The sequence below is a fragment of the Pan paniscus genome, chromosome 8, assembly GCF_029289425.2.
Source record: "Pan paniscus chromosome 8, NHGRI_mPanPan1-v2.0_pri, whole genome shotgun sequence".
NCBI lineage: Eukaryota > Metazoa > Chordata > Mammalia > Primates > Hominidae > Pan > Pan paniscus.
Genome location: NC_073257.2, coordinates 146,809,374 through 146,822,134, shown reverse-complemented (window position 1 = coordinate 146,822,134; position 12,761 = coordinate 146,809,374). Strand labels below are relative to the sequence as shown.

At 34.4% G+C, this 12,761-nt stretch overlaps 1 protein-coding gene across 7 annotated transcripts in view; it reads right to left on the bottom strand.

Annotated features, from left to right (window-relative positions):
• LOC129393264 (zinc-regulated GTPase metalloprotein activator 1A-like) overlaps window positions 1–12,761 on the bottom strand; it is a 59,327-nt gene that overhangs the window by 12,833 nt on the left and 33,733 nt on the right. For 5 of the 7 annotated variants that reach the window (XM_063607940.1, XM_055093552.2, XM_055093550.2 and 2 more), the window contains 3 exons: window positions 7,352–7,398; window positions 5,584–5,670; window positions 2,909–2,953 (listed from right to left, as the gene is read on the bottom strand). In XM_063607940.1, coding sequence (XP_063464010.1) covers window positions 2,909–2,953; window positions 5,584–5,670; window positions 7,352–7,398 — 179 coding nt within the window. Of the gene's footprint in view, window positions 1–1,576; window positions 1,615–2,908; window positions 2,954–5,583; window positions 5,671–7,351; window positions 7,399–12,761 lie in introns of those variants that run through there. The other 2 variants (XM_063607939.1, XM_057299023.2) reach the window with 1 other exon arrangement.

The window sequence follows — 12,761 nt, the reverse complement described above, 5'->3', positions numbered from 1 at the left end:
GCTTCCACCACTACCCGACCTGTTGCTCCTCCTTCCTGTATTTCCTATACCTCGGAGATTAGCCTCACATTGAATCTACCTCCCAAGAGTCATGTTGCTTTTAAAATCCTTCACTAACTCCTTGCTCCCTACAGAAGAAAATCCAAACTATGTATCATGGCATTCAAGACCCTTTGTGGTAAGTTCTCTATCTCTTCAGTCATACCACTTTTTCTGTGCTACATAATACCAAGTTTTCTAGCCATTCTAAAATATTCAAAGGTCCCTGGAATACAAAATCTTCCTTATACCTGGAAAGTTATCCCTACCCTACTCCATCTGTAAAAGCCTTATTCATTCTTTAAGACTCAGGTCAATGACTGCCTTCTCGGTCAATATTTTCCTGACTCTTTTTCAAGAAAAGTTGAGCAATCATTCCCTCTATTTTCCTATTATTATAGAACTCTGTGCTTTTAAAATTCTTGTATTAATATTAATATCTATTATGTTGCCTTTTTGTTTGTTTGCTTCTGTTTCCCCCCAATGACTGATCTCCTTAAAGGCAGAGTTTTTGCCTTATCCATTGCTTATATAGTCCTTAAAATGCTATGAAATGCATAGCAGGCAGTTTGTCAAATTAATTTAACTTATTATTGACCAGCTGTGTTTTGGTTTTCCTCTGTTCAGTCCACTTACATTTCTAAAAATTAAGAAAAAGTCTAGAGAAGATTAAAATGACACATCTTCTAACCTTTTACTCCTACTTCTGAAATCTATGTGGTTCACTAGTACTTCCATTTGCTACTAAATCAACTTAAGTCTTACCACTAAGACGATGCTACACACTATTCCTTTTCCTTACTCTTAACTACTCAAGGTGAGCCTTTTTCTACACATGCTTATAGCAGTTTATTGTCAGTACTTGTCGGCTACAAAATGGTAAAAAATTTTTAAAAAACAAAAAATAAAACAAAACTTCTATAAGAGTGACTTTGACTATTTTGTTAACCAAATCTCTGGGTTTTTTGTTTGTTTGTTTTTTTTTTTTTTTTTTGAGACAGAGTCTCGCTCTGTCACCCAGGCTGGAGTGCCGTGGTGCGATCTCAGCTCACTGCAAGCTCCGCCTCCCGGGTTCACGCCATTCTCCTGCCTCAGCCTCCTGAGTAGCTGGGACTACAGGCGCCCACCACCAGGCTCAGCTAATTTTTTGTATTTTTAGTAGAGATGGGGTTTTACAGTGTTAGCCAGGATGGTCTCCATCTCCTGACCTCGTGATCCGCCCACCTTGGCCTCCCAAAGTGCTGGGATTACAGGCGTGAGCCACCGCGCCCAGCCCAAATCTCCAGTTTCTAAACTGGTAAGCTCAAGTTGCTATGCCTCAAGGAATTTGAGAGAATATTTAATGTAAGATTCAGGACCCAATAGTAAGAATTCTACTCAGGACATCTGATCTTCATTGAAAAGGATTCTAATCCAACTTCAGTCCTCATAGCAAGGAAGTACTCTTTCAGAAAGTCCCTAGATTCTCAGATGCATTGGCAAGCACCATACACTGAAGAACTCACAGAAGATTTTAGTCACTTGCTCACTCATCCACTTGAAGTAAGAAAAATCAATCACTGCATGTTTATTGTTCTATAATAAAGCAAATGTTAGAAATAAAAGTTAGAAATGTCAAACACACTAAATTGTTACATAATAAACTAATCAAGACACAACTTTTATTCAGGACATGGATATTTCTGAAATGAAAACAAAAGAAGAGAATTGACTTAAAATGTTTATAAATACGAATATTATGACAGAACCAAAGCTATTTATGAGCATTATTTTTAAAAGCTTGTTTAAGTATTATGCACTTGTCTGTGTGACATTTTGTAAAGCGGAGAAAAATTAAGGAGAAAGGAATTGTAGAACACTAACAGGAAGAGGACAGATACTGAGGAATGGCTCATGGTATAAGTGAGATTATCAGAGACTTTCTACAATGGAATTTGAAATGCAGGGAGCACATTTGGTGTATGGTTGCAGAGGACTTACACTAAGGGCATTCTTCTGCTACCTCTGCCAGCAGATGAGTGGCTCCTGAGAATGCATACCAAATTAATTCCCCAGCTGTTCACATGCATATAAGCAGCTGCTGCTGTTACTGCCTAATACTTTTATGGCAGTCTGTCAGCACCTCTAATCTCTGCCATAGCAGACAAGCCACTCACCTAAGGCCTCTGCTGTACTTCCAAAGAAAGAATTTCTCAAGTAGAGACTGAGTGGAACTAGACTGCCAGCTGTGAGCCTCAGAGCTCCTGGCTGCCTGTTGCTGAGTCTATCAGCTGCTGAGCCTTTCTCACCAAAAAAAAAAGAGCTTAATAAAATAACCCTGCACAGAAATTTTCTGAAATTAAGATAACATTCAATGGAAAACAGAATTTAATCTACAGAAATACACTTCACAGATGTTTTAGGAACAGAACCTAGAGAAAATGAAAGTCAAAATTTAATAAAAGAATTTGTCAGGAACTTCAAGGTAAAGACTCCATGTATTTTTTGGCAACTATAAAACACTAAGAAGGCTTTTTAAATATTAAAAAGCCATTTAAACACTTCAAATTAAGATTCCTCAATATACTTCAGATTTCTGTACTGAGTTACCCTCTCGAGTGTTTGTAAGTCTTTTCTTCCTCATTAAGCAAACACTTACACAGTGTTATCATGGCTTTGTAATCTTAGTTTTGAAGACAGGCAAATGTACTAGCCAAATATGCCAAACTAACTTATTAAGAGCATTCCAAACAACATTTTGGATCCAATTCTTTTTAAATGCACTTAGATCTTTCTTATATCAGAATCAAGCATATTTGTCAATTACTTAATGTTTATTATTAATAACTAAAATGATTTGTTATTAATAGGAATAGCTTTTTTAAAGTACCTTGATCTTTGTGTTTCTAAGATTTGTCCTAGTCCATTTATGGATCTGAAATAAATAATAAATGAGGAAGACAAAGTTTAAAAGTAAAAATTAACTTTTTAAAAAAGTATACAAAGTATATTGTTTCTAAAACAGGAAATAAGCATACCCAAATACATCTGGAACCAGAAAATAATTAAAAACAGAAAAACAAAACTTGCTTTAAAAAATAATTATGATTTTCCTTCAAACAATAAATCACATATATTCCACTCATACATCAATAAAGCATATATGCAAAAATTCGCACAACTGTCCGATTAAGGGCTACTTTGTGGTTAATAAAAAGATGCTTCACTTTAGAAAAAATCATTCATAAATAGTCAGTTATCCTAGTGTTCTTAAAAATGAGTAGATACTCAAAATTTTTACGGTGGTCACTTTTTTCCTCAGGCATACATGGTAGAAATGGCTATATACACACTAAAAATAAAAACCTAGTTGTAAGTTGCTTTGCCCCCAGCCTGTCCATAGTATTCACAGTAATTCTAAGTCACACATCCCAGGTTCCTTTATAGAATAACCTCGTCAGTTCCCTAATTAGGCTCTCTACCCGTTATGCCTGTTCTCCCTCTTTTGATACTATAGAATATGGCTTTGTATGGCACCAAAAAGTACCTGTTAAATTCTTTTCAACACACTGTACACCTCATCTATTTATCTTTTCCATTGCCTATCATCAGTCATCAATTCTCTATCATGAATTCAATTGTCTTTAGGGTTACTTACCCAAGATTCTTGCTACTTGTTCAAGTTTGTTCTCATGGGTAAGGCTTCCCACATATAATGATTCTGAGGCAAGTCTCTCCACTATTTTACAAAATTCTTAAATCTTCTTTTTTGAATACACTCTAGTCTGATGGCTAATTCCTCTCAAACATGTTTACCTTTTTTCACCTCCCCAAATATCATTCTGAGTCAGTCACAAGTCTGATATAAAGGGAGGGTAAAAGCCAAAAGGGTGTGTAATTTATCAAATTGCTTCTTCCAAATTCATTTCTAGTACTGTTAACAAGCTGGCTAATAATCAATATTGTCAGTGTCAGAGATTTAGCTTAGGTCTCTATAAGGATATAAAAGTCAAGTAATAATTATCATTCCTTTTATGCCAAAAACGTTTGCTAAATAGATTGTGTTCTTCTTAGCAATCACAATGGTGCACAAGATTTATGAAGAGAAACAAGATTAGAAGACCAGTGTCAAAAAATGTAAAAGCAATCTTCATTCATCACTTTCTCCTTTTCAAAATCAGCCATCTTTTTCTTTCTTCCCTTTTTTACTATACCTTGAACTTACTATGTAAGCTAAGAAAAAAAATTACATAATATAGCTAACAGAGCACTTACTATGTGTCAGCACTGTGCAAAGTTTACCAACATTGTCTCATGTAATACTCAAAGCAAACTTATGATAGGCATTATGCCTTTTACAGAGGAGGCTTTAAAAGGGTAAATAAGCTCCCTAAGAAGACAATGAGAAACAGACCAAGGATTAGAACCCAAGCAGATTCCAAGGTCTGTGATCTTTAACACTACGCAACAAGACCTACCCTCCACGTGGAGACATTATATTTTTTTATAGTAAAGTTTAAGGACATTACTATTAAAATAAGATGAAATATGTGGAAAAAATATGAATTTCTTTCTTCCACAATCATTAATCATGGCAAATAATCTCCTAATGAGCCTTACCTTTATTGATTCAATTTATAATATATACTATATGAACTGAGATGACAGATTCAAAATCTAATGTCAGTGGAACTTATAAATACTAAGAATAGTAATTTTGAGCCATCACGCTCAAAGCATTGTACACATTAAACATAACGAATAATAATAGCTACCGAATGTCTCTCTGTATAGGGCTTTTATTAGTTCAGGTCTTACAAAATAATTCAAAACAAAGCCCCTGAACTATAACCTCATTTGAAAAGTCCATCTTTGTTTTCAAAAGGAATGGGAGTCTCCAGAACAGTCAGCAAAATGACTGTTAGCACGTATTTGAGCATCATTCATATTGTCCTGATTGTCCTATGCTGATCAGCCTTGGCTATGGACAAAGAAGATATTAAAGCAAGCTGGACGACAAGGCATGGTTGACAGTTAAGGAAGATGAAGTCAACAAGAGTTCAGAGAAAACTGAGACCACTTGAGTCAGGGAAGACTTCACATAGGAAGTGGGGAGAGACAGAATAGGCTCTATAGAATAAATTTAAAAAAAAGAAAACAGAACAAGAAAGAACTCAGGGATTGGCAGAGTGAGAATACATTATGAGTAAAGACAGGAACTGACAGGATGCATCCATGGGAAAGTGAATTAACCATCCTGGGTAAAGTTAGGGAAGATTGACATTAGGAAAGAGTCAAAGAGAAGACAGGAAAAGAAAGATGGAGTGAGAAGACCCTGAATATCAGTCTATTAACTGTGAACTATATTCTGCAAGCACTGGGGACTAATTTTATGTATTACCATTTATATAACAATTAGCCATCAACAATATATGTGATTCCCTAACGTTCTTGAAGCAGGTCAACCTTATACCTTAAGTTTCTACAGGGCAACAATCAGAGTAAAAAATATTCTGTGTATACAATATGGATCTGTAGGCACTTAACACACTTATCATTTTGTACCTAATTGTCGTTCTTAATTTCTTTACATCTTCTTCTGGCACCAAGTCTGTTTTATTAATGAGAATGATATCTGCCAAAGCAACTTGCCTAAAATAGCAAACAAAAAGAAATGTTAAGAAATTTTAAATAATATACACGCATGCAGATTAATACATCAAAAGAGAAATGTTAACAAATTAAAAATAAATAAAAACACCTCACGTAGATCAATATATCAGTTAAGAATTATATAGTGCTCTATAGGAGTGATTCAGTTTACTCCTAATCCGCTAATTTTTCAATGTGAATGAATTGTATTCATTACTATGCAAGTTCAGATTTCACATTACCCATTCGCAAAGTATTTACTAAGTTCTGTTACTTGCTACTCTTGTGCTACAAAGATAAGTCTCAAAAAGTTTACAATCAAAAGGATGATTTTAAACTCATAATTTTCTTTGTGAAGAAAAGCATAAAATTCAGATATCCAATATGGTAAAAAGAAGAAGAGTTTACCTACTAAAATACTGTAATATTTACCAAAATTTTCAAAGAAATAGAATAACTTCACTTAATACTAAAAACTGTATTAAACAGGTTTTTTAAAACTATACTTCAGAGCTGGGCATGGTAGAGCACACCTGTAGTCCTGGCTACTTAGGAGGCTGAGGAGGGAGGATCCCTTAAGCCCAGGAGTTCAAGTCCAACCTGGGCAACATAGCAAGACTCCATTTCTTAAAAAAAATAAGCTATACTTCAGAAGATATATCAGGATATTGCCCATATGTCTTCTTTATCACTATAAATATACTGTATATTATCTCTGTAAAGAATCCAGTTGACTGAATGCTAGATAACAAAGTAGATGATAATAATCAGAAGCTCTATTTTCTATTAACAGGATAGTAAAACTGGAAATTCTTTCAATTTTCCTCAATTATTCAGGGTCTTATGCTTTATCTCAAAGAATACAACTAAATTCTCAAAACTAAATTAACTTTAGTTCACTGAAAGAGCAGGTTTCAACAGTATGTACATCACAAATCCAATTTGGCTATTTTCTATTTGGCTTATTTATATTTTCTATAATAACCATATTTTCATAAGGAAAAAAGTTATAAAAATACTTAAGTTCAGCCAGGCGCAGTGGATTCATGCCTGTAATCCCAGCACTTTGGGAGGCCGAGGCGGGTGGATCACCTGAGGTCAGGAGCTCGAGACCAGCCTGGCCAACATGGTGAAACCCCATCTCTACTAAAAAAAAATAAAATAAAATAAAATAAATTTAAAAAAATGCAAAAATTAGCTGGGCATGGTGGCGGGTGCCTGTAATCCCAGCTACTTGGGAGGCTGAGGCAGGAGAATCGCTTGAACCTGGGAGGCAGAGGTTGCAGTGAGCCTGCACTTCAGCCTGGGTGACAGAGTGAGATTCTGTCTCAAAAAATAATTATTATTATTATTATACATATATATATATATAAAATCTTCAATCCCAAAGAAATTGTATGACAAGAAAATATTTTTAAATGTTAATATTTCCCGAGTTCCTCAAAATTACAGAACTCCTGTGTTCAGCATTCACTTTATGCTACGACAAAAATGACTTTAAGTAAAAGTTCAGTTATGAGATCATTATAAATAGATAGCAATAATTCAACTAAGGGAAAAAAAGAAAATAAATTTTCCTTGACTATGTTTTAAATTTTCTTAGTTTGTTTTTGGTTTTCATCTTAGTGATTTTTCTCTTTACAATTAGCCAGCAATCAATATATACTTTAAATATGAATACCTAGTAGCTTCATTGATAAGGCCATCAGGTTTCTCTTCTGTTAAATGCTAAACAAAAAAAAGTTTGAATAAAGTTACTATAATACAATAAAAAATCTAATGTCAACACAAAGGATTTTACTTTAGAGACATTTTCTTGCATCTAATAAAAACTTCAACATGTTCTGTTACTGAATACACAAATCCAAAACTAACTTTTCTAGCTGAAAGCATTTTTCTTCCCCATTTGCAATTTTTTTCTACAAGTGAACCTGTGGGGTTTTATACGGGGAGGAAGAGCGCTTAGGATTTCATACTCCTGACCTTTTCTTTTACTTAAAAGGAAAACCCCTTTGATTCACATAATGTCATAAAAACATAGAAGATTACAGTTCAGATTTTAGGTATTTTCCTTCTTACAAAACTGTTCTGGTTCTAAATATTCATTATTACTTATTTTTAAAAAAGGATAACCACTGAAATATACTTTCTTAGAATCTAATATACTTCCCTTCACACCAAACCCCCATATTAGAATCTAAAATACTTCCCTACACCCCAGCCCACAATCATGCACCACGTGAACTCAGTACTAGGCCTTTCAAACACCCTAGAAACAAATAAGTGGTGGGAAGGCTGATTCAGCCCTGATTCTAGCCTAAAAGCAGTTTATCATTTAGAAACCTATACTTGCTAATCTGGCCTCTCAGTGCAACTGTTTATTTTACTGACCTCTCCAGAGTCAGGCTAACTCCAAAAAATATTTTGACACTGACTTAGAGCCCAAGTGGTAGTTTTCATCTCTCTGGAGGCAAGTTTTGTTGTCTGTTTTTTTTTTTCCCGCCCTCATAATCCTGTTTACATCCCTAACATCATCAACATCACAAGCTTCTTCTCTGGGAAATTACACTTTTACCCTCATTACCTCAAACCTCAATAGAGGTTCCCTGTCACAATAAAAAGCTGGCTACTGAGGTTTAGAGGCAACTAGATTATAGTAATACTCTATATTTGAAGCCAACTTTACAAATGAATTAAATCCTTGAATCTAACTTTATAAATTATATACATTTTTCTCATTTAGCTTTCATAATAATTATGGGAGATGGCTATTTTCATTTATAAAGGAAGAAACTAAATCTAACACCCTCATCATCACAGGATACTATATTTTATATAGAATCACAGGGACTTTTTTTTTAATTGAACACACACCCATCAAGTAAAATGAACATAATTTTAAAGTCTTTGTGAAATCTTTTATGCCACATAAAATCAGTCTGTGTACAATGCTACACAAATGTCAATAACCATATATCAGAGCCAAACCAGTTTCATAATTCACGGGGAGATGATCATTAGGGGTATCTGAATAGTTTGGAACCTCAGAGCAAGCAGGTAATAATTTTATTTAACAAGCTTGATTAGGTCTATAGAAGAAACATTTTTTCCTTCTAAAAGTTCAGCAAATTCTATTTTGAGGAAAACAAAACTGAAATAAAATCATGGCAATGATACTTCTACTTCAGGCAAAATCTTGTTCAATTCAACTGCAGATCCACTCTGCAATTATTGAAGTCACAGAACTTGACAAGTATTGTATCAAAAATCATTCCATGCCAAAAGATCAAGTTTAATATTTTTTTCATAATTCATCTTGGCCTGAGGCTACAACAAGTCCTATTGTTATATACTCTGCCTCTAGAGAATGAGGCTGCTAACAGACCTTGGAATGGTGCCTGGCACAAAGGCTCAAGACATATTTGTTGAATGAATTGTAATTAACACCTCCTGTTGTGGGGATACATAAAAGATGTTACATGAAAAATGCCATCTAACATGCAGCAACAAATCTCTTCCCATTAAGCAGTAAATCTACTTAACAATGATATATTTTTGGCAAGGCATCTGCCTCTGAATGATCCTATAGTACTGAAAATTCTTTTTAAACTGAAATATTTTTCAAGATATTATATTATTGACCTTATGAAAGCTTTTTTAACATATGAAATTGGGGTTATTTGGCTATGAGTTTGTGAGGCATAAAAATGATATGACAGAAGAATTACAGATTTGTTTTTGCATTTCCATGCCTAAATGTAACTAATACAATGTTAGTTTCACAAGGTAATGTGCAATGTTTTAAATGCATTTACCTCTCCAAAATATTAGAATTCTTCACTCAAAGCTAACAGTGGTAGACTAACGTTTTACTACTTCCAGGCAGTCAGAAAGTATCAAATATAAAAATAAATGAAAATCACCCCAAATGAGAGCCTGCCAATATTTACAGCTGTATTAAAATTATATGTAATCATATATAATTATAGCAGAAGAGATAAATGTCCTCTTCTATGCCCATAGGAAAGCTATACAAACATTTTAAAAAATAAGTGCATATTAACATTTATTTTCTTTAGACATCAGCCCTGCATTTCCCTCATGTGACTTCCTACCTTCCCAAGTCAAACTCTGCAAAAAGTATAAAATCAATGTCTTCTATTCAAAAGAACATTCTCCAATAATACATTATATACCATTTGGTCATTAAGTCAGATGACTTTCATTTATAAAATAAAACAAAATGGAAATTTTGGCATTCTATTCCACCTGTATAAGTGAAGAAAAAATTTTTGCAAAATATTTTTTAAATATTTTATACTACATAGATGTCCAAAGTATTCCTTATCTCTGCTTAACAACTATGGCTTTTGCTTATATATCAAAAAAGACAAAAATAATTTTGATACTAATTAATCCAACATATTCAAAAGGCTAAGGATCAAAACCCCAATTTAACTTACCACAAGAAACAAAGGAAATTAAAGGGGAGTGGTGTGAGATGTTGGTCAAAGAATACAAAGTTTGTTATACAAGATGCATAAGTCATGGAGAGCTAATTACAGCATGATGACTGTAGTTAATTCTATTGTATACTTGAATCTGCTAAAACATAGATCTTAATTGTTCTTACCACCCCCTCTCAAAAAAATAGCAATGTGAGGTGATGGATAGGTTAACTAGCTCGATTGTTTTATATTTCACACATTGTATACCTTAAATATATATAATTCTTACTTGTCAATTATACCTCAATAAAGCTGGGGGGGTTAGGGAGAGAAACAAAGGAACTCTCTGAAATAACACCACTGTAGACCTAAATTCATGAAGGGCTATAGGGTGTCCTTTTCTGCAGAAAGAAAGAAAGAAGCAGGACCGAAAAAAGAGAAAGAAAGAAAAGAAAAAACTATCTTAAAACCCACTGGCTATGAAAGAACACTGCTGTTGACCAGAGTGGAAATAAATCTAGTGTCAAAGACGTCTGGTGTCATTTTTAAAAAGCAGCAGCAGGAACTATTTCTTTCAAATGGATTGGTTACAGATGTAACACTATTTTAGTTTTTAAAAAATTATTGCATAATGTCAGTCTATTTATTGTTCTGATCTTTTCCAAGCTAACTGTTTTCTGACTGAATTGTTTCAACAGATTGTGCAATATAACAGAGGAACCAAGAAGAAACCTCTCACTTGACCTTCTCTGGGTAACTTCATTCATTGCTTCTATTGCATTAAATGCTGTCACATTTGTGGAACTGAAAAGAACAATGTCAGTAGCCTGGGTGTCAAGTCCTGAGAATAGAGAGCTGTCATTTTAAGTTGTCCAATTATTTGCCTATGATTAAAAAATGAATATTTCAGATCAATGGGTGACAATCCTATTAGCATGATACCCCATGATATCAATTACCACTTCAGTTTCAATTTGGCTGGCTGGCCACAGGGTACCATTTCTCAAATTTACTTGTGATGGGCTGGCTCTGTGAAGCATGACATTCTTAAATTGCTGCCCATTATCCAAGTGTCATTACTTGTACTGCCTCAGAATTCTCTGAATCACAAGCAGCTACTGAGGTCAAGCTTTGCAACCAGAGGAATTGGACAAGTTGGAAAATTCTTTATATCAAGGCAAAGTTATTTATCTGGCATCCGACTTAGAAAATCTAAAGTTTCCATTATCCTGACAGTGTGTCAGTTTTGTGTAGGTATACTGATTTAATAATTTAAGAGGTTTTATCAAGGTAGCAGGAGGTTAAACGTTTACTGTGTTTGCATTATTCAGAATGTTGCTTTGTTTTTTTGGCCTCTATCATGCTGATAATAGATTCTATTTAACTCTTCTCCATACCCAACTATACATATAAAATTATTCCTATAATCATAAAATACATAAACAGTTTGACTTTTGGCATGGCATTTTCAGTCTATCAAAATAAAAAAAAATGTCTTAGCAGTTATCTGTCACATAGGTATATCAAATTTTGTAATAAATTTATGGAAGAGGTAGATTCAAACATGCCTATAATAAACATTCAAAATGAATAATTTGGGGCTTTTTTGCTACCTCCATAAGCATTTTGCAAGAAATATGATTTCCAACAGTCATTGGAATTTTTCTGCGTGAAACTGTAATACTGTATTTGGGATCATTCTTTGATTCTTAAATTATATTCATAAATTCATAAATTGAGATTTTAAACTCTAAAAAAGGAGTTTTCTTCCAAACTTTTCAAATTAGGGCACTCTATCAACGAGGGAGAGAAGACCCAGTGAAGAGGTATTGGTAGCTATTTGACAAACCTGACATATCCCCTTAGAGCATAATTTCAGCAAAGATTTGGGGAAAAAAAAGCAAACTTAAACATTAACAAGTTCAGGCCGGGCGTGGTGGCTCATGCCTGTAATCCCAGCACTTTGGGAGGCCGAGGCAGGTGGATCACTTGAGGTCAGGAGTTCATGACCAGGCTGGTCAACATGGTAAAATCCGGTCTCTACTAAAAATACAAAATTAGCTGGGCATGGTGGTGTGCACCTGTAATCCCAGATACTCAGGAGGCTGAGACAAGGGAATCGCTTGAACCTGGGAGGTGGAGGTTGCAGTGAGCCAAGATGGTGCCACTGCACTCCAGCCTGGGCAACAGAGTGAGACTCTGTCTCAAAAAAAAAAAAAAATTAACACGTTCAGATATGAGGTTGGATACAAAACAGACACTAATTTTTAAACACTGAATTTAAACTTCTAAGAACTTACTGCTTTGGGCCCTATCCATATGCTCAGATTGGGAACGGGTCAGTGGGTGGGATGATTTCATTCTCTTCTGCCTTTAGTGGTATTTCACTTGGGAAGTTGAGAAACATCATTTTACTGTATGTAACAACATACTTTTAAAGATCTTACTAAATGCATTTTATAAATTAAACCTCATTTAAATGCATTCTAGGACCTTAGAAGTTAACAAAAACATTCATAGCAGGATGTCTTTTACACTTGATCTCAGCCAAAAGACCAAGAAGTGATGCAAGATGCCTTTTAATGGAGAGAGTCTTCTTACTAATCCTATGTGTATATCCTGATTTTCTTCGATATGTACTTT